This window comes from Siphateles boraxobius, unplaced genomic scaffold (assembly GCF_051911475.1).
Source record: "Siphateles boraxobius isolate OS27281-9 unplaced genomic scaffold, OSU_SipBor_1 22, whole genome shotgun sequence".
Classification (NCBI taxonomy): domain Eukaryota; kingdom Metazoa; phylum Chordata; class Actinopteri; order Cypriniformes; family Leuciscidae; genus Siphateles; species Siphateles boraxobius.
The window spans coordinates 35,897,054-35,918,105 of record NW_027508833.1 but is presented as its reverse complement, the minus strand read 5'-3'; the positions used below and the strand labels follow the sequence as shown (position 1 = coordinate 35,918,105).

Below are 21,052 nucleotides of genomic sequence, written 5' to 3'. Positions count from 1 at the left end.
GTTTTCTTTTAATATGAATATTAAGGATGTAGAATTTCTTTGAAGTCTTTGTTTCTGTTCAGGTGTTTTTAAAAGTGATATTTTCTGCAAGTCGTCGGTTGTATATGGACTTTTAGATGAGAGTTTAAAAAAAATAGTGGGTGGAGTTAAATTCGAGTGGACAGGGATGTCCAATCAGAGGCCGATATGTTCTTACGTCTTATGCCAAACGCGCCAATGACGACGCTGCATTCAGTCACCAACAATTTTGAACCTTGTTTTTGAATTTTACACTTTAGTAACTGAAGGAGAAGAACACAAGAGAAGAACCTTGAGAGTAATTGCAGAGTAACCGTGAGGGGTTCTTTCTTTATTTATGGTAAGATAATATATTTTTGTAGAATGTAGTATTTCATTGTTGATAGTGGAATGTTAAAAGGCGTTTTAAAGTTATTTGATTGATGTCTTAAAACCATCCGCGTGTCATACTAGCCAACTCATGTATATGAAAACATTTTTCACAACTTTACCTGCCAGGCTGCCATTAAAACATATACGATTCAAACACATATATGCCATTATTATTTTTTGTTCTATAAAAATATAACATTAACTAAACCTAAAACCACCTCCGATCATAACTGACTAACGTTACTTATGCAATAACGTTATATTTACCAAAATCTAAATATTTATTCTTTTAAAGAAATTAATAGGGGGTGAAGGGGTAATCTTTTTATTACATAACGTTACACCTCTTATTATGTCCCACATCTGTGCCCCTAAAATATTAGTGAAATTGGTTAATACTAAACTCGGTTTTCATCCTGCGGTTCCTCTTTCTATATTTCACTTGATATGAGTCTAAAAAAGTTACACATGTCCTGATGAGATCCTAGTTATTGTTACAATACTAATTGTATGTAGCGTTACTTGCAAGCACTTTTGGCATGTGAAATCTAATACAATCAATCCCTAATTTTAAGTAGATCCTTCAGCATTTAATACATGTGTGAAATACAAAATATTATTATTTTGTGAACAGTAATATGTCAACATCTTAAGATATTCTGTCAGACTGGTGACTGCATTAAATGAAGCTGAAAATAAGTTTGAAACCATCCTGTAGTTTTCAAGATTTTCCACAGTGTTTAATAATTTAATGTTAAATTGTGTACAGTATTATATATAATCAATTGTGCCAAACTGCCAATATGTAGCCTGTTTTATCTCAGTGTTAGGTAATGCATATAATTCTGTAATATTTCATCTTGATCAGGAGTTTTATAAAACAAATGTTGCTTATTGCATTGTTCAGAGCATGCCAGTTTGTCTTTGAGGAGCAACACAGCATCTTCAGTAAGTATGAGCTGGGCTGTAGAAGAGTGGAAGGATGGCCTTCCTCCAAAGGCCTTACAAAAGATCCAAGAGATTGAACGGCAGCTTGACAAGTTAAAGAAGGAAAGACAACAGAAACAATTTCAGATGGATTCCCTTGAAGCTACTTTACAGAAACAGAGGCAAAAGGTCAGTTACCTGAAAATATCGGAGTAGATTTCCTCAGATTTTAGCAGATTTAAATATCTCCATTATTTGTGTATTGTATTTCTCTACAGATGGACAGTGAGAAAAGTGAAGCGTCTGCCCTTAAGAGGGAGAACCAGTCTTTGGTAGAGTCTTGTGAAAGTCTGGAAAAGACTAGACAGAAACTTGCACATGACATCCAAACGAAAGAGCAACAGGTGAATTATCTGGAGGGGCAACTAAACTTGTGCAAGAAGCAGACTGATAGACTAGAGCAAGAAGTCAAAAAGTAAGTGGACTGTGTTTAATACTTTGTTGTGAGTTGTGACAAATTATCTATATAGTATCATTATTATTTTTTTAAATGTATAACTAACTTTTATATAATATTATTATATAGCCTAATATGTATAAAAACTTTGTCAAAACATATTCTAAACTAGCCAAATATGACTCATCTTGGGCTTGGCTTACTTTTATTTTACTTTATTATTTTTTATTCAGGTATAAGCATGAATTGGAACGATCCCAAACTTCACATTCTTCAGAAATCCAGCAGTTTAGTACACCACAGAAAACTTTTGCAACCCCTGCAACACCTAATCATTGGCAACAAGGTAAGATATGAATTGTATAGAAAATAAAAATGCAATTCAGAATGAATGCAACATACTTAAACATTGTAATATTGCATCTTCAGACTCAAAAATAAGTGACCTACAGGAAAAGTACAATCGAGAGGTTGAGGAGCGGAAAAGGTTGGAAGCTGAAATCAAAATCATGCATGTAAAAGTAAGTAAAATACATACATATTTGGTAAAAAGAGCCTTGTACCTAGATGGTATACTGAATTAAAATTGTGTCATTTACTCACCCTCATGTCATTCCAAACCCATAAGACTTTTCTTCATCTTCGGAACACAAATTAAGATATTTTTAATGAAATCTGGGAGATTTTTGTCCCAGATTTGACTACCACTTTGATGCACTTTGATAAACATTAATCAACTCACACATTGGATATGGTAAACTGAAGCTCAAGCATGACAAAAAAGTGTCACGACGCGATGACGTATGGCGCATTTACGTTCCCTAGCACGCACAACAACAACAGCTGTCTGAGCGCGAGAGCAGCCTGTCAGCCTCCGATGACGATTTAGCAATTTCCAGTGTTGGGAGTAACGCGTTACAAAAGTAATGCATTACAGTAACATATTACGTTTTGCTGTAACGCAGTAGTGTAAGGCATTACTAATCAATTTTCAGTAATATTTTACTCGGTACATGTTCGGTAAGGCTTGCGTTACAACAGACTTTTAGTTTTAATTGTAAAACAAACAAACAAACAAAACAAAAAATACAGCAAGACCGCCAGACATTAACGAATGAAAGATGCAAGTAGGCTAAATTACCTGTTCGTGGTCAGTCAATAGCCGCGTGTGATGTCCAAGTCTGTAATTAAAGACTAAATGGCAGCGTCTGATATATTTGTATAGCGATTTATTTTTTACAGGAGTGCCGTGAGGTATAATTTCGGCCTCTGTGCTCACGCTGGCCAGAGGAAAAGCGCCTAATGGTGAAGATGGCATGAAGACTACATTCGCGAGATGGACGTATGCGCATTAGGCTATTCGTTCTTTCTTTTCTTTCTAAACAGTTAGGCTATGTTTATGTGGTATTTTTCATGTTTTCATCACGCAATCATGTTTTTGATGCGGTGGTGACGCGTTCATGTAAGGGCGGCGGCGCTGCCGATAAAGCACCTAAAAGCTGTCACAAAGAACCGGCAAAAGATTTTGAAAATGTCAAATATAGCAAGGAGACATGTTGATTGTTTATTAATAAAGTCGAGATGAAGTTGACGATGCTGACTCGCGATCTTCGCAGTATTAAATGCACCAGAGTGAAATGCACATTTCATTTCATAAGCAGAGAGCAGTCTGTTTTCTTTCGTTTTGAATTGTTCTGTTTACAAGTAGACATTTCAATATAGATATATTTTTCAGGTCCGTACAATTAATACAAAACGAAATTCACTTTAAAGAAAGGCTTCGTGTCTTCTGTGTAAGGTGTCTGTGAAAGTTTTAAAGCAGTCTTTTAGTGCCGCTTCAGAGCGGTCGCGTCCGTAACGGAGAACTGTCACGTCTGTAACATTGTTTTTTCCCCATAAATGCGAACACGAAAAATAAAATAAAATGAATATTTTATGTTCTGTGGAGAGCCAACCCTTCTTCATTAGATTTGCGCAGTGTAATTCACAGAATTACAACAAAAAAATCGTTTCCTCCTAAAAGTTAAAAGTTTTAAAAGTCTAAAAGTTTTTTTTGTCACACATGACTGTCGATTTCCCTAATATTAAATATAAAACGCATGTGTAGACTGATATTTTTCTAATGTCTGGACTCCTTTCTGGGAGTAGCCTATGGATAAACAGACGTTTCAATATTTTGGTAGTAATGCACTTTCTGAGAATTTATATAATTATATAAGTTTTGACTACAAGTCTGCAAATGTCATGTCCATAATGCTGGAATTTCCAAAATTTAAATAATTTATCCTCAACTAGTTTTGTGGTGTAGGTCTACATATTTTATAATGTTAAGTTAACTTCAAATAATACTAATAGTAATTTAAAGATGTGGTAGCATTGGATCTGGACGGTATGGATAACGCTGGGAGTTGGAAGGGGTGTCGCCATTCTGCAGGTTCGTGGATCTGAGTGTCGCGATTTCGGTTTCATATTATATGGCATATCGTTACAGCCCTAGTCATTTTAGAATGTTAAGTTCTACTTCTGTATAGTTATTTTTGTGAAAGTAACTCAAAAGTAATACAGGAGTAATGTAACGCATTACAATTCTGAGACAGTAATATTGTAAGGTAATGAATTACTTTTAAATAACAGTAACAAGTAATATATAATGTATTACAGTTTGGAAGTAACTTGCACAACACTGGCAATTTCACAAACAGCTTGAGTGTTCAGCGGGGCTGCCGACGCGCGCGTTTAGGAGTCGGGCGTTTAGGAGTCGGGACATGACTGAATGGTCTCTTGCACAATCTAGCCATCCGTGCATCGTAACTAAAGTTTATAATTTTCAAGTCTTCTTAATTCTTATCAGTTTAAACATTCAAGCGGTTATAAACTATCCAGTAAGCTACTCGCGCACTCTCTGAGAGAGTTGCACTGAGTGCATACATAGAGTAGCCTACAGCTCGCGAGAAACTAAAGTTATCGCTTTAATGGGGGGGAAACGCAAAATTGTGTAAAACTTCCGGTCTTGGTAAGTATACTCATAAACACAGTCGGTTATGTTTAAAACGCATGTGACAGACAGTATCATGAAAACAGCAATGGATCCGTGCACTAGCTGTAAAAGTGACAGCAGCCATAGGCTATGCGTCTGTCATTAATGTTGTCGTCAAAACAACAAAAGATAGCTTTAATTGTAATGAATGAGAATTATTAGCCTATGTATTTAATTTAATCAGGAAACAGAACTAAAAGACTATGTGTTATTTTACATTTGATTACTTTATTATGTTTCTGTAGTATTTCTGAATACTGGTGTTAGACCTACACACATTTAACATTTAATTCAAAGATTGAAATCAAGCTTCTTTGTGTTGTGTAAACTCTTAACAACAAAATTACCACATTGTAAAAACGCAATGAGTGAGCAAACATTTAGGCGAGATAAACATAATAAGAACATTTTCAACAACAAAAAAAATGTCTATATCGCCATAAATATCATTATCGCAAATATTCTTGAAATATCGTGATAGAATTTTGAGGCTATATCGCCCACCCCTACTCTTTATGTCACTTTAATTTAGTAAATGGTAATAATGCATCTCTCTTTTGTAACACCTGAAGCTTCTGAACCAGTCTGCAGTGAGCCATAAAGACATTGCAAGACAACAGACCGGGTCCTCAATTTTCCCTTGGCAGCAAGACCAAAAAACACACAGTCATCAGTCTCAGACAGTGATGGAGACACCATCTAGGAGAAGAAACGGACCCTCTGGGATGTCATGGTCTTGTGATGAAACACCAGTAAAGCCACACCAGCAGTTCACATCAGGCACTCAAAGTGACACAGCTGGATCACAGCAGATGGAACAGCTTAAGAATATAAATCAAGGTTGGTCTGACCTTACAGATGGATTCTTTTTTTTTTATTACATAATTGAGAAATATGCTTTTGAATACAGCACTACAGTGATAATCTTCATATGCCTTGAGGTAACACATTTTGTCGCTGTTTTTTTTTTTTTTTTTTGCTTTCTTATACTAATCAGATCTGAGGTCAAGGGTTTCTGAGTTAGAGCTCCGTCTTCAGGCTCAAGAGAAGGATATGAAGAATCAGATCAATAAATTCAGTGAAATTCAAACTCAACTGGAAATGGCCAGGAAAGATCTGGCAGACAAGGACAAACTCCTGAGCAAGTCCAGAGATGAACTCACAAAGACTACAGGCCAGTATGAGCAGTCAGTTTCTAAGGTAATGTAGATGTTTAATACATTATACTACTGCATATTATATAAGTTATAGAAGATAAATTATCTTATATACAGTGGCCCCAGAAACTATTTAAAACGCACTTTAAATATATAAATTTAATTATAGCAAGTAACATTTCTTTTAAAGCTCACACAAGCAAACTTTCAAGAAAATCACTGAACAAAATATAACTATTTTGCTTCAAAAGTGTGCTTGTTTCTTTAAAAATTCTTTAAAATGCCACTTTATTTTATATGTTATCATGATTATATGTGATGTATAATGTATGTCGATATTAACATTAAGTGTCCTAATATATTTGGATATATAAGTGTCCTAATATATGTCCCCTATATGTATTTTCATGGGAGGGGTCATTGTTTAGAAACTCAATTTCTAAACAATGAGTTATCATGTGAATGTAGTTCATCTTTGGTTGATTTTGGCTCCTCAGTGTTCTTCAGTTGAAATGAAGCTGAAGCAGGTAACAGAGGAGATGAACTGTCAGAGACATAATGCTGAAAGTGTGCATAGATCTCTGGAGCAGAAAATCAAAGACCAGGAGAGAGAGAGTCAAAAGGTCTTGTCTCCTTACTGTCAAATATAATTTACTTTTTATATATATATATGGATGAGCTGAAATTTACAAATGTTTGTCTTCTCACTCATTCCAGGAACTTGCTCAACTTCAAAGCTCCCATCAAGCTCTTGAGCAGCAATTTAACCAGGTAAAAAATAAAACGAGTATGGAGATCCAGCAAGCCAAAAAAGACTACAATGTTTTGCAATCAGATATGGATAAGGTAATTTGAAAATTCAACTATGAATATTGTTTTATAAATGTTATGAGTAACACATCTATCGCCTTACAATCCATCGCGCTCTTTAAGATCACTAGATTCGAGGCTTCTGGTCATTCCTAGGATATCCAGATCCACCAGAGGAGGCAGAGCATTTTCACATTTAGCTCCGAAGCTCTGGAATAGCCTTCCTGATATTGTTCGTAGCTCAGACTCTCTCTCCCAGTTTAAAACTAGACTGAAGACGCATCTATTTAGCCAGGCATTCATATAAATTTTTATCTTACAGTTACTGTAAATACGGCCTCTAGTTCATAAACGCCAGAGGAGAACTGGCCCCCGACTGAGCCTGGGTTCTCCCAAGGTTTTTTTTTCTCCATTGGGTCATTTGATGGGGTGTTAGGACACCATTAGGTCACTGGATGGAGTTTTTCGGTTCCTTGCCACTGTTGCCTTTGGCTTGCTCAGTTGGGGATATTCAAATTAATTAACCAATCATACCATTGATTAGCTCTACCAAACTTGGATGTCTTTTTTTTCCAGTAATAAACAAACATTGTTAAGTTGTTTTGATTGATACTGTGAAGCAGCTTTGATACAATCTGTATTGTGAAAAGCGCTATATAAATATATTTGACTTGACTTGACTTGACATTTCTGTTCAGTATATTTTCTTTTTTACTTTGTTTCTTTATACACATTTGGCTAATTTAATCACAACAGAATGCCATTGGTTTTAAAGGTAACTAGTCTAAAGAATCGACTGGAGAAAGATTTGGAAGAGGTGAAACAGAAACTTCTCAGGTCTGAGCAGGGGTTACAGGCCAGTCAAGTGAAGGAGGCAGAGTTGAAGAAGAAATTTGATGTAAGTTCTTTGTGTATCAGTTAAAGAAAAGGTATTAGGCTTGTTTTAATTTAATAATAATAGATTTTACTTTATGGAGTATGTGGATTAACGTTTGAGGCATGTAAATGGCTTGTTTCTGCTTATCTTAGGAGACGCAGAGAGAGAAGAACACACTCAGTTGTCAGTTAGACCAAGGAATGAAGAGGGTCAAACAACTTGAAGAGGAAAAACAAAATATTGAGCAAAACCTTACCAAAAGCCGTATGATGGTGGATGATTTAAAAGGTATGATTTACAAGTGTAAAATCTCTTTGGTACATTTTCAATATTACATAATATTTTAGAAAAAAATTAAAGGAAAATCTAAAGAAATGCTTTATCTAATCATTTTTACTCATTACCTTCAGTGAAGACACAAACCCAGAGTGAAAAACTGACTGAACTTTGCAAAAAAATGGAACGTCAAAGTGCATCATCATCTCAAGAATTGGAAAATGCCAAGAAAACTCTGGCTGAAACAGACGCAAAGAATATGAAGACTCAGGCTGAGTTCCAAAAACTAGTTCATGAAGTTGAACTCAAAGTTAATAAGATTTGTGCTTTGGAGAATGAAAATGAAGACCTCAAAATGACCTCAAGCTCCTGTCAGAAAGAAGTTGCTGAGACGAAGAAAGAGTATGAAGCTCTTCTGGAGTGGAAAAACGAAAAGGAACAGTTGATTAACAACACCGAATCCAACCGTGAGGAAATGCTGAATAAAATTGCAGATCTGGAGAGAGACAAGGCAAAACTCAGTGATGCTCATGATGGCTTTCAGAAAAAGATGCAAGATTTAGAAAATGAGAAGATTTGCCTATCTGGTCAGATTGATTCACTCAAAGGTGAACTGCTTGTAAAATGTGTGGAGCTGGAGGAAAAAGGTAGAGTGTATGAGGAGCTTCAACGTCAATTTAGTGAGACACATCAAAAGCATAATAAGGAGATGGACAATTTGAAGCAGCAAATCACTGTAATGCAGGACCAGGTGAGCGAGTTTGAAACTAAACTGCATCAAGAAACAAATAAGTTGGAAGGAATGGAGCAGGCCCATGGTCAGCTCCTTGAAGAATATGAAAGTGCTTGTGACCTGGCTAAATCAAAGGATTCCATTATTGAAATGAACAGAACTGAGATTGAGCATCTTCAGGAATCATTTGCTTTGCGAGAGCAGGAGCTAGATAAATTCAAAGACGAGAAAGACATGTTGGCTAAAGAATGTGAAGTCCGCCTTGCACAAAACAAAGAGTTGGAACAAGCAAAACTCAATGTGGAAACATCTCTGCAGGATGTTCTTGAGAATATTGCCCTCCTAGAATTAGACCTAAAGTCTCAAAAAGATTTAAATGCAGATATTCAGGAAAAATATGATGATCTTTCTAAAGTTAAAGAAGATCTAGTAGAAAAGGTGTCTTTGGTGGAAAATAGGGAAAAAGATCTTATTCATGAAGTTGAATTAATGTTACAAAAGAATAAGTCCTTCTGTTCTCTTGAAGAGCAGTTTAAATGTCTTGTTTCTGAAGCAAAAGAAACCAGAAGTTCCTTAGAAAAAGTAAAGGAGCTACAAGTTCAGACCGCCACTGAGTTGGAAAATCAGAAGACAATAGCTGAAAATCTTGCAAAAGAAATAGATGAAGAAAGAAGGAAAGCATCAAAAATGGAGCAGGATAATGCACAACTCAAAGTAAAACAAGAAGAGCTTGAACATAAAGCAAATGATCTATCTGAGAAATATGAAGGTCTTCAAAAGCTCAATGATGTTGTTTGCCAAGAGAAAGAAACGCATCTTAAACAGCTTTCCATAATGACAGAAGCACTTGCTGAAAAAGATGTCATGGCAGAAAAGATTGTTTTAATACAAAGTGAGCTTGAGGCCTCAAATCATTTGTCAGCCACACTAAATAATTCACTAGAAAGCCTTCAGAAACAGTTTGACTCTACTGAAGAGCTGAATTTACGTCTCGAAAAAAAATTACTAGACAGATCTGAAGAAAAAGCTTTATTAGAGACAAGTATCAAGGAGCTCATTGAGAGACATAATGGGGAATCTGAAGTTTATGTCTCTGAAAGGGAAACTCATTTTAAAAAGCAAAAAAGTTTAGAGGAGCGCATCAGTGTTCTTGAGGCAGAGTTACAGAGCAAATGTTTGGAGGTCAGAAATGCTTCAGAAAAACTGAAGGAGGCTGCCCTGGAAAAGGAAAAGCTGAAGCAAGATCTTGCCTTATCAATGGTCCAACATAAGGAGGACACTGATTCCTATCAGAAAGTTGCAAAGGAACTTGAAGACTTGAAACTAAATGCATTTCCTCATGAGCAGGAGATTGAAAATCTCAGAGCTGATTTGACCGTTCTGAAAAGCCAAGAAGCCACACAATCCTGTGAGATTGAATCTTTGAGAAACAAACTTCAGGAAGCTCAGTCTGAGAAAGCTAAAGCATTTGAGACATTGAATGAAAAAAAGATTAACATGAGCAAAATCGAAGTACAGCTTGAAATGTTGCAGATGGATCTTGAAGATAATGAAACGCATGTAGAGGAGTTGCAAGGCAACATCAGTGTTCTTGAAGCAAAGTTAATTGATAGTGAGGCTCAGAGGTCCACCCTACAAGCAGAGCTTGAGTCTGTCAAAGATGACTATAAAAAGAGTGTCCTTGAAGTGTCCCTCTTATCTGCATGTTTGGAGGAAACACAAAAGGAACAACAATCTAGTTCTGCATTAGTCAAAGAGTTGGAGTCTCTTCGTGTAACCCATGAAAATCTTAAAGTTTCCCTAGAGCAAGAGAATTGCAAGCAGACAAACCTTGAAGCAATGTACAACAATCTTATGGAACAAAAACTAAAGTTGGAATCTGATATCCAGGGATTGAAAGCAGATGTTCAGAATTCCCAGGAGCAAGTGGATAAATTAAAACAGGCACATGATTATCTGCTATCTCAGATTGTTGAACAGCAAACTCGCATGGAACAGCTTCTGTCTGAAAAGAATCTTGATGCAGAAGGTTACTCTGATGCAGACACAATGAATAAAGAGCAAACCGCATATGAGAATGACCAAGATATATGCGAAATGGCATTTGCCAACACATCTATTTTGCCCTTTGAAGAAGATACAGCTGTTCTAAGTATTTCATCACCTGGAGAGCAGCTTAATTCACAAGAAGAGGCCCAAACATCCTTGTCATCAGATGAGGATATCAAACGGTTACCACTGAAAGAGCTAATGCAAAATCAATCCAAGGAGATTGAGGAGATATCTCATGTTCTTAAGGAGAATGTCAGAACCATGGAGGAGCAAACTAGGGTTCAAATAGATCAAATAAAATTACAGCATGCTAAAGAGCTCCAGAGCATGGAGGAGCAAATGATCAATATCAAAAATGAGTTGGAGGCCAAACTCCAAGAAGAAAAACAACACACAGAGAACTTGTCCTCACAACTGGAGACAATGCAGCAACTGCAGGAATTGGACCTAGCATCATCCTCCTTGCTGGCTACTGAAACTTTACAGGTAACCTATGTATTTCACCATGTAATTTCAGATGTTTTGAATTCAGATATTATGCATTATATCAGTTAAAGTGCTGACTTAAATGAATCATGACTTTGACCTGCAGATTTTTGCAATTGCATAAGTGAACTGAAAATGTCCTTTTGCGTTATGCTACATTCAAGCCGCCATTGTGACATAAACTAGAAAATTACAGAGTGCAGCTTTAAATCATTGCATTTAAACAAAGTGTAACTGGGTGAAATATAGGTATAAAGCTTTGCTGATATCAAAAGGCTATTTGATTTAATTTCTCTTAATTTGTATTCATAACTCCTTTTATTTAAAAAAAAAAAAATCTTGATCAGGAAAGGACATCCAAAGCACAGAAGAACATAATCCATCATCCTGAAGAGTCAGACTCCACTCCAGATATTAGCCAGGAAAGTGAAAAATTACTTTTGGAACTTGAAGCACTTAAGGAATCTCTAAGGACACGCGAAAAGGAGGTTCAACATTTGCAATCCCAGTTTGAAGTCTTGGAATCTGAAATGGCAATTAGAAAACATTTGTGTTCTGACTTGGAGGGCAAAGTTCGTGAAACGGAAATAGAAATGACAAACGGCACAGACAAATTGATGTCTGTCACTCAAGAAAACCAGAAACTGAGCAACCACATTGGAGAGTTGATAGAAGAGATAAATTCATTGAAACTACAGCTACAGACCTCCAAATGCCAGCTCTCAGATGTTATGGAGATGATGGAAAACTTAGAGATGGCAAAAGGTGAGTGGGATGAAAAATTTTTCCAGATTGAGAGCGAACTAAAAAGAATACGTTCTGAAAAGGCCAATTTAGAAAAGCACATCCTTTCCATGGAGGCTGACATAGAGGAGATACAAGAACAGAAACAAAGGCAGGCAGTAGAGCTTGATGCAGCTAGGAGGACAAATTACAGCCTTGAACAACAACTTAATACAACTATGGCAGAAGGTGGGCGACTTAAAGAAGAGCTTATTTTGTGTGCTGATATAAGGGAAAGTGAAAACCATTCCTTAATGAAGTGGAAAGAACAGGCTGAGCTTCTGGAGAAGAGAGAGAGCAATACACGAGAACTTATTAAAGAACTAGAAGAGGACATTAGGGCAGGGAAAAGACAAATCGAGGCTGCATCTAACCAAATTGATGTCCTGAGGAAAGAAAAAGAGCAACTAATTCAACAGTCTCAAAACCTTGAGAATACAGTGGCTCTTATGAATGAAGACAATAGAAATTTGTTTAGTGAATTAAACAGTTTAAAGAACAATGAGAATTTTGCTTCAAGAGAGTCTGAAAACATGTCTTCCAAAATCCAATCACTTGAGAATGAGAACGTCAGGCTGTCCCAGTCCCTTGAATCGTCCCTCTTGGAGAAAGGTGAAATAGCCTCCAGGTTGATTTCGACTCAGGAGGAAGTAGCTCAGATGAGACGGGGCATTGAAAAACTGAAGGTACGAATTGAATCTGACGAACGGAAAAAGAACCACATGAGTCAGCTGCTCAAAGCTGCACAGAGGAAGGCAGATGTTCTTCAGGACAACATTGAAAAGCTTGAGAGAGAAAAAGAACTTTCTGACCAGAATCTGGAGGACGCCATTCTTCAAGCAGAGAGTGCCAAAGCCGAGCTTGAGGAAATACAGCCTGAAATGCAAGAGCTTACCAAGAAAATCGAAGAGATGGTCACTGAGCTGACGGATCTCAAGGAGGAGAAGTATAAACTTGAGCAAGAACTTCAGCAAAAGAACAGCCTAATTGATGAATTGCAGTTGTCCAATCAAGCAGCTTCTGAAAAGCTTAAATCTGTGGAAGAGGCAACAGTGAATCAGCAACAAATGATCACGGACTTCCAATTTAAAGTCGGTGCCATGGAGGAGGAACTTCAACTCTGTCGAACAGAAGTAGAATCGAAAAAACTGATCGCACAGGATTTGACCTCTCAGTTGCTGTCTTTGCAATCTAAAAACGAAGAGTTTGCCCAGAGAGTTCTCGAATATGAAAGATGTCAGGCAGAGCTTTGTTTAACCAACCAGTCAGTCTTGAAAGACTTTGAAAACAGACAGCAGGAGTTTCGCAAAGAAAATGCCCGACTTCAGTCACAAATAGATGAGCTTCAGGCGCAATCTTCAATTCAGGATGAGCGAGATGAATTGCAAAAGGACAAGGTCGAGTTACAGTGTACTATTGCACAGTTGGAGGAGAAGACACGTATGCAGTCCTCCAAGATAGAGGTCATGCAGAAAAGTGTCACTTCTCTAGAGAACAATACCCAACAGTTAGAGAGCCAACTTGATGCTATGAAGCTCATGAACTCCGAACTAACAGAAAAGGTATTTTTCGTTATCTTTAGCAGTTTATTTTTTCTCCTTGTTTTTATTTCACATATTAATTTATTTGCATTTACTTTCAGTTAAATGCACTACACGAGAGCAGTTTGGTCCTCCATACGCAACATCAGCAAGAACTGTGTGAGGCAAGGGAGAGGCATAATGTATTTGAGATTAATCATAATCAATTGACTTGTCAACTGCAGGAGTCTCAAAAACAAATCGAAACAAACAAGGTAAGAATTTGTTCTTCACCATTATTTACACTGGCCTAATTAGCCGCGTTTCAACTATCGGGCCAGTGCGAGCCAGGGCTTTAAACGGCCCGTGCTGGGGTAATAACCTTGGCTCTGTAGCACCAGGCCCAAAATCTGCTGCTTTCCACTGTCGGGCCAGTGAAATCACTAAAACACGCCTCTCTGGAACAACGTCACACAAACCCATAATTTCACCAACAAATTTTATCAGAAAACTAATCGGAAAGAAATCACTGGAAACAGCGTGATCTCAAAACAAACATGATAAAAGTGACCATTTGCTGGCATTTTTGTTGTTTACTTGAATATTTAAAACCCAAGCATCGATGTTTTACCACAGGTTTACAATAAAAAGTGATACATTGATGATAATGAATTAATTGCTCATTAGTCACACAGAAATAAAGTGGTTTACTTTCACAAAAGAAAGAGAACACACTTACTTATTCAGTCCATCTGTTTCTGTTTATTTGGTAGTTACAGGACATATTTACATCATTTAGAAAGAATTATAATTTCTACAAATATACCACCAAAAATATGACCTGAGGAACTTTAGCACTCTCTCCCAGTAGGCTACAGTTATATTTTCAGTCAGAGAAAGGTAAAGGTAAATTATTTGAGATGAGTTAAAAATTATTTAAAAAGTTTTAATGCTGAGAGAATCATCTGGCGCTGCCGTCTCCCGACTCAGATAAAATCTGCCTCTTTTCGTAACCACTCCTCAAGCCCGAGTTGGCCCGCTTTGGACCAAGGTATTCGGCGGGCCAGAAAACCCTGGCCGTTTGCCCCGAGGAAGACCTGACAAGGCCTAATCAAGCTCCAGAAGTGACAGTGGGAACGCGACTGGCACTGGCATGCACCAGCACGTGCGTTTCCACTGTATTTTGGCCCGACTGTGGAAACGCGGCTATTGATGTTCAGTCTATTGATGCGGCTAATGATGTCCAGTCTCTGCTTACACTACATTTTCATTGCATCTTTCAGCTTGGGATGGAAGCATTGACGAAAGAGAGAGATGGCCTGCAGAAAATTGTATCTGATAATCAAGAAAGTCATGATGTTCAGATGAAGGAAAATAACAGGAGGCATGAGGAGAACCTGAAACATGTACAGCAGCAGGTGGGTAGATAATATTGTAACAATGTGGGTTTTTTTTTATAAAGGTAGAGCTGTGCTTTCTGGCACAGTGTAACATAATCCTTTTTTTTTTTTTTTCATTCATACAAGGAGTCAAGTGCGCAAAATACTTTTTCATCATTACAAAAAAGTTATATTTTAAATTATGTTCTTTGTATTTATCAAAGAATCCTGAAAAATTATCATGGTTAATAAAAAATATTAAGTACTATGTTCAGCTGTTATAATTGAAAACATAAATTATTATTATTTTTTTTATTATTATTATTTTTTTTGGAGAATCAAATTAGAATAATCTCTGAAGAATCATTTGACATTGAAGACTGAAGTAATGGAGTAAAATTCAGCTTTGCCATCACAGGAATATCTTTCATTTTATAATTTGAATTAACTGTTTTATATTTTAATTTAAAATATTTTTTATTTTAAATTGTAATAATATTTCACAATAATAATGTTTTAAATATATATTTTTATCGAGTTCAGTAAAAAAAAGTGTTATGTTCTACAGCATGAGATGGAGATTAATAAACTGAAGGAAGAAATTATGGTGTTTGAAGAAAAGGCTGCACAGTATCTTTCTGACCTCAATAGCTTCAAGTCTCAAAATTCAGATGTGGAGTCTGCCTTAAAGGAGTTACAAAATAAATTGGTATATTGTGAAAATGAAAAGGTATTGTTTTTCTGTTCATTCTTCATTATTTTGGACAACTTTCATTCTATATTTAGTAAAGTAATTAACTTTTATATTAATTGGTCTTGGTCCCTGTAGGCAGAGTTTGACTCTAAGGTTGTGCGCTTGTCCAAAGAGAAGGACAGTGCTATGAGTAAGATCAATTTGTGGATGAAGTCATGCAAACAGCTGGAACATGAGAAGCAGGCACTTCAGGTAGAACTTCAGCAGCAGGGACAACAGATAGCAGCACTGCAGGCCTCACAGAAACAAGGTATAGACAAAACTCAAGAGAACATAACACTCTATATAGTAACCTTAATTTGCATAAGACTGTCTCTTTTTTTTCTTCTTCTTTTTTTTTTTTTGTCAAGTGATTTCATATCGGCCATATTTAAAATTTGTCCGTCTCGTTTTAAACTGAAGTAATCTGTTTTTGGATTTTGACATGTTAAAGAAATGATCTGGACATTTCATTTGTTTTTTTAAATAATTTATATTCCATTAATTAAAAATTATATGTTTAATGTAATATATGCTAATGTTATATTAAAACAAAACTACTTTAATGTTTTTTAAATAAATGAAAAGGGCAAAATGCAAGCATATTTACTGGTGACCTCAGACTTTTGGTCACAGTATATCAATTTAAAGCATATCAGATAGACGTACAGATTCACTTTTTTTGTAACAATCAATTTTACAGCATCTGTCATGTTAACAGGTGATGGCAGCAGTGACAGCCTGCAGAAAGAACTACAGGAGCTGAAGGAAGCTCTGGAGGAAAAGAGCCTTGAGGCGGACGACAACATAGACCGATACTGCAGCCTCATGGTCAAAGTTCACAAGCTGGAAGAGACCAATGAAAGCCTCCAGAACCAGCTCAAGCAGATGAGCACCCAGACAAAGACAACCAAGAGCAGGAGGTCCCTGAGGTCTGAGAAGAGTGACATGGAGAATAATAAGCCAGTGGAAGACACTATGAGCGTGCCTGCAGGAAAGAGACAGAGAGCAGTGGATGACACCCCCAGCAAAGCACAGGAAGCCCTGCACAGTATCACCAAGAGACTGAAAGCTGCGGCTGCAACACCTAAAGCCACACAAGACGATGAGGATTACAGACCAGAGGGTTTGCCTGAACTTGTTCAGAAAGGTAAGGGGTTATCACAATTTGTTATACGTCCTTATGGCACAGCCTTCACATTCAAATGTGAGTTGTGCTCAATCAAAGTTTCACAATTGAAGGAACAAGTGAAGTCATTGATTGCTATTTTTACACATCTACATCACTTCTTTCTGTACAGGTTTTGCAGATATTCCAATTGGAGAGATGAGCCCATTCATTATTCGCAGAACTGCAGTGCAGCGCTGCAGCCCACGTCTGGCCGTCCGTACAACAGCGGCTCAGCAGAGCTCCGTTTTAGCCGAACATCCTGTGCAAATCTCCAAACAGACAGCAGAGGGCAGGAAATCAAACACTGTGAGTAGAACTACCTGTGTATTTCCTGCAACCACAACAACATACACCTTTCAAAGTAAACTATTTACTCGCAAAATGGTGATGATGATAGTATTGATTCCATGAAAGTTTGTTTGAATCTTTGGTGAAAATATCAAAAACTATCTAGGCTATATAAACCTTTCATTTATAACTTGTAAAAAGCCAGTCCTAATATTAATTCTACTTAAATTATATTCATTAACGGTTCAGATGGGCTGTTTGTCTCTTACAATTCTACTCTTTATGCCATCAATCAAAGTAGGATTGCAAAAAAATGGTTTCGCGCAATGTCAAAGGTCAGCAAAATATTGATAATGGATTGGGGGAAGACTAGGACTTGTTTATATAAATAATACGTACATTAACTTTCTCTTAATTACATTAACATATAGTCACTTAGTAGATGCATTTATTTAAATCAACTTACACTTTTGGGAAAAACACAAGCAATTTGTCATAAAGCAGCCAACAGTTTAGCAGTACAGTTATACCAAATTTTAAGAGTAGACCAAAATAGTTGAACATGTAATATGATATGATTTATGTTATTTTAAGAACAGAAATGGGGAATACAAACATGAGATGTCATTTAGTCTCATTGTTGAAAATATTTAGGCATTCCTCAGCCTTTAACCACAGGAGGGCATCATAGACCCTCAGAAAATGTACCTGCAGTCTGTAGTTAACTCATTATGTCGCTCTTACAGTTACTGACCATGAAAGCATTTCCAGATGAAGCTGTGCATGACATTTCAGATTAGATGGAAAGCCTTAAGTGCTCTGAGGCATTAAAGCTCTCCTGTCAGCTTTTAACTCCCTCCGTAGCTCTGATCATGTCACCTTACCCCAGGTAACCATTTCCTGGAGATTTGCCCATTTTAATCTTCAAGAATTCAAAGGGAAGCGGAGACCCCATGCTGTAGAGTTACTCTTATGTCCCAGAAATACCCTTCACACACTTGAATACCTGATTCAAGATATAGTAAAGCTTTTATGGAGGCCAAAGTTCTGCATTCCTGCTTCCTTGTGTCAATTTAAAGGAATGATCCGGGTTCAGTACAAGTTAAGCTAGGTCATTATCACTTGTGGCATAATATTGATTAACAAACAAACAAAATTTACTTGACACTCATTTTGATAAAAAAAGAAAAAGCAAGATTGTGAATTATAGTGAGGCCATTGCAATATGTAACAGGTTAGAGTATATAAGAAGTGATTATTTTAACTATTTCCTTTGTGTGTCACTGTCTTTTTACTATGAAGAAAACGAGAGTATGGATGTGCATGAATTAATAAAGATCTATTTGCTCAAAATTTGGCTTTCGTTAAGCCAGTATACCTCTAATATCACGGCCTTATGTCTGCTTTTACGCCTCTGTGGTGGCCATGAAACCGCACCGTAAAATAGGCTGATTAGCGCACTACGACGTGCAAAAGTTCTCATTTTGGATTTCGTCAGAGCAGTTCATCTAGTGCAAGGCTGAATCCAGAATTTGTTTGTCATTTATTGAAGCATGAGCCTCCCCTTTATATAATACAACACTTTCTAAAGTCCTTGGTCTATGACTCTGCTAGCAATAAGTGATGTTAGAATTGAATGAAAAAACTCAGCATTTCTCCGCCATCTGTAAGGATGCGTTAAATTCGAAAGTGGTATAATAAAGGGTGTTTTGACCTTGTGAAATACACGTTTTTAGCACTTTTTACTGTACAAATATTTCTTTTAATTGGCTGTTAAAATTTTATATGGGACAATATAAATATACTACCCTAACGAAATCTGAATTTTGATTGCCTTTTACTATGCCTATGTTTTTTAGGCACAATTAAACGTAGCATCTAGGACAATTAATACTGATCCACCCATTGCACCATCGGCCCGTTATGTGGCGCGGTTCCTTGGCCACCACGGAGTAAAATTCATTAAAGCTCACATACGGTCTTAAAAATAAGATGTACCCCATAACAAAAGCCACATTTTTTGCACTTTTTACATTATCAGTCTTTTTTTATGGACCCTTGAACTGGGCAGGTCTCTTTAGTCTCAAATCATTGTGACTGTGACTGTGACCTTAATTGTCTATCTATATTGTATAATATAATTGTTATATATATATATATATATATATATATATATATATATATATATATATATATATATATAATTTATATTATATATACACACACAGTATACACTTTATTTAAATAATAAATCATGTAATTAATTTCCTCTAAAGATTAGTATACAATTGACAGCTCTAATTAATAGATGACAGAAAAACCAACAACTAAACTTTGAATGAAACAGATGCGAGCCGAGATGAGCCAACCATTAGTCAGCTTGCAGCACAGCCAATTTTCAAGTACTATTCAGCACTGGTTCTTCTCCAGACAGTACATGCTGGGTATAAGTCGAGGGTTAGGGGAGAACAGAAGATTGATCGATTGCAACATCTTATATTTATACATTATGCACTTGTCCTCAGCTTGGCACTTCACTCAGAGAGAGATACAGTACGAGTTGTTTTGAACTTTGATATTGTTGCTGGGCATTCTTGACAGCTCAGTGTTGCTCTCTTCTGACATTGTTCATGTACTTTCAGGTCCAGGCTTCTAAGGCCATCCAGAGCAGTGCGGCTTTATTATCTCCACTAGCCAACAGTCCACAGGAAAACAGCTGTGCAAACCCTGTGCAGAAAACTAGCAGGCGCTCTCGCGGCTTCAAGAAGACCCCTGAGAAACAGGAATGGCTCAGTGCTTCTCCAAAACAAAACGACAACTGCCAGGTTCAGTGATTACTGGGATGCCATGCAAATTTCCAATGTTCTAAATGGTATATTTTGCAGAATGTTTATACACTGGCTTTTTAGCTTTGTAAATAATAGTCTAGAGCCGGCTCTATATTTGTTTTTTATATTTTCTATTTCTTGTTTTGTTCATCTCATATTTTCTGTCTTTTTTTACTATTTCAAAACATCTGATGTGTTGTCATTAACAGAAATAGCGGTATCGTTTTAGTGTATGTATTCTATTGACCTGATTTCTTATATCCTTTTGTAATTTTATAAATGGAAACATTATAACTAATCACTCCATTTTACCGTATGTCATTGTTTTTTCTGACTGCTTTACTAAACTTCGCTCTGCCTTACAAATATGTTTGTTTGTTACTTCTGTCGTCTGGAAGTGGCCTTTTGGCTGATTACTCGCACACACGAAATACAGCAGATTTTATTGTTAAGCAATGATAAATTCCAGCCCTGAATGCATTAAGCTGTGTAATATGTAAAGATTTATTTGCAGACTGTCTAATACAGTCTATTATTAATGAACACACACCAACAGGGATCTAATTCTTAGTTCAGGTTCTGACTCAATACAGGTCTACTTGGCTCTTAAATCAATACCTTTGCTCTTAAATTCACTCAGAAGATCTCCCCTGAGGTTTGGTTAAGGTCTAGTTGAGAGGATTTGGGAAGAAAAAGACAAAGCTGTTATATTACGTGACGATACAATGAATAATGAGTGTTTCATTATAAAAATCTTAAAATGTGTTCCATGAAACACTGCATCCTCTGTATTGGTCAGTCCTTTTACTAAAATTATTTGACACCAAAAGCTTTTTTGATGTTGAGTTTATAATGTAACTGGAAAAAATTGCTGACATTTTCTCTTTACCTTAGATAAAAAGGTATTTTTAGCATGATATGATAAATCCTCCAGTGCATTGAAGTTTCTGCTGGTGTATCACTGCAGTAATACATCATGTCATCTTTTAATAATTTCAGCAAAATGCTACCACATAGGGCTTTTATTACTCCACAGACATGCGTATTACGTAATATGTGTGCATTATTAAGTTGATCCCATGAAGGAAATTGTGGTGTTTTACCAGTCAAGACAAAATTCAACATTAATATATCGTAAATTAAAAATG

General features: G+C 36.5%; 1 protein-coding gene across 1 annotated transcript; it reads left to right on the top strand.

The window, feature by feature from the left end:
• The first annotated feature begins 264 nt into the window (after positions 1–264).
• Positions 265–20,270, top strand: cenpf (centromere protein F). The gene is made up of 20 exons (XM_077239923.1): positions 265–358; positions 1,298–1,506; positions 1,596–1,792; positions 2,008–2,120; positions 2,204–2,295; positions 5,384–5,651; positions 5,809–6,011; positions 6,466–6,591; positions 6,686–6,814; positions 7,554–7,676; positions 7,808–7,943; positions 8,066–11,202; positions 11,550–13,547; positions 13,628–13,780; positions 14,789–14,923; positions 15,453–15,614; positions 15,714–15,888; positions 16,339–16,767; positions 16,919–17,094; positions 19,719–20,270. The coding sequence occupies exons 2-20, from the start codon at positions 1,345–1,347 to the stop codon at positions 19,908–19,910; spliced, it is 8,106 nt and encodes a 2,701-aa protein (XP_077096038.1). The 5' UTR covers positions 265–358; positions 1,298–1,344; the 3' UTR covers positions 19,911–20,270.
• Positions 20,271–21,052: the final 782 nt, after the last annotated feature.

What these genes read in the sequence shown, in the direction of transcription:
- cenpf (XM_077239923.1), top strand. Translation starts at nt 1,345, where the DNA reads ATGAGCTGGGCTGTAGAAGAGTGGAAGGATGGCCTTCCTCCAAAGGCC. An exon ending in TGCAATCAGATATGGATAAG is followed by an intron (nt 6,815 to 7,553) that starts GTAATTTGAAAA and finishes TTGGTTTTAAAG; the next exon opens with GTAACTAGTCTAAAGAATCG. An exon ending in ACTCCGAACTAACAGAAAAG is followed by an intron (nt 13,548 to 13,627) that starts GTATTTTTCGTT and finishes ATTTACTTTCAG; the next exon opens with TTAAATGCACTACACGAGAG.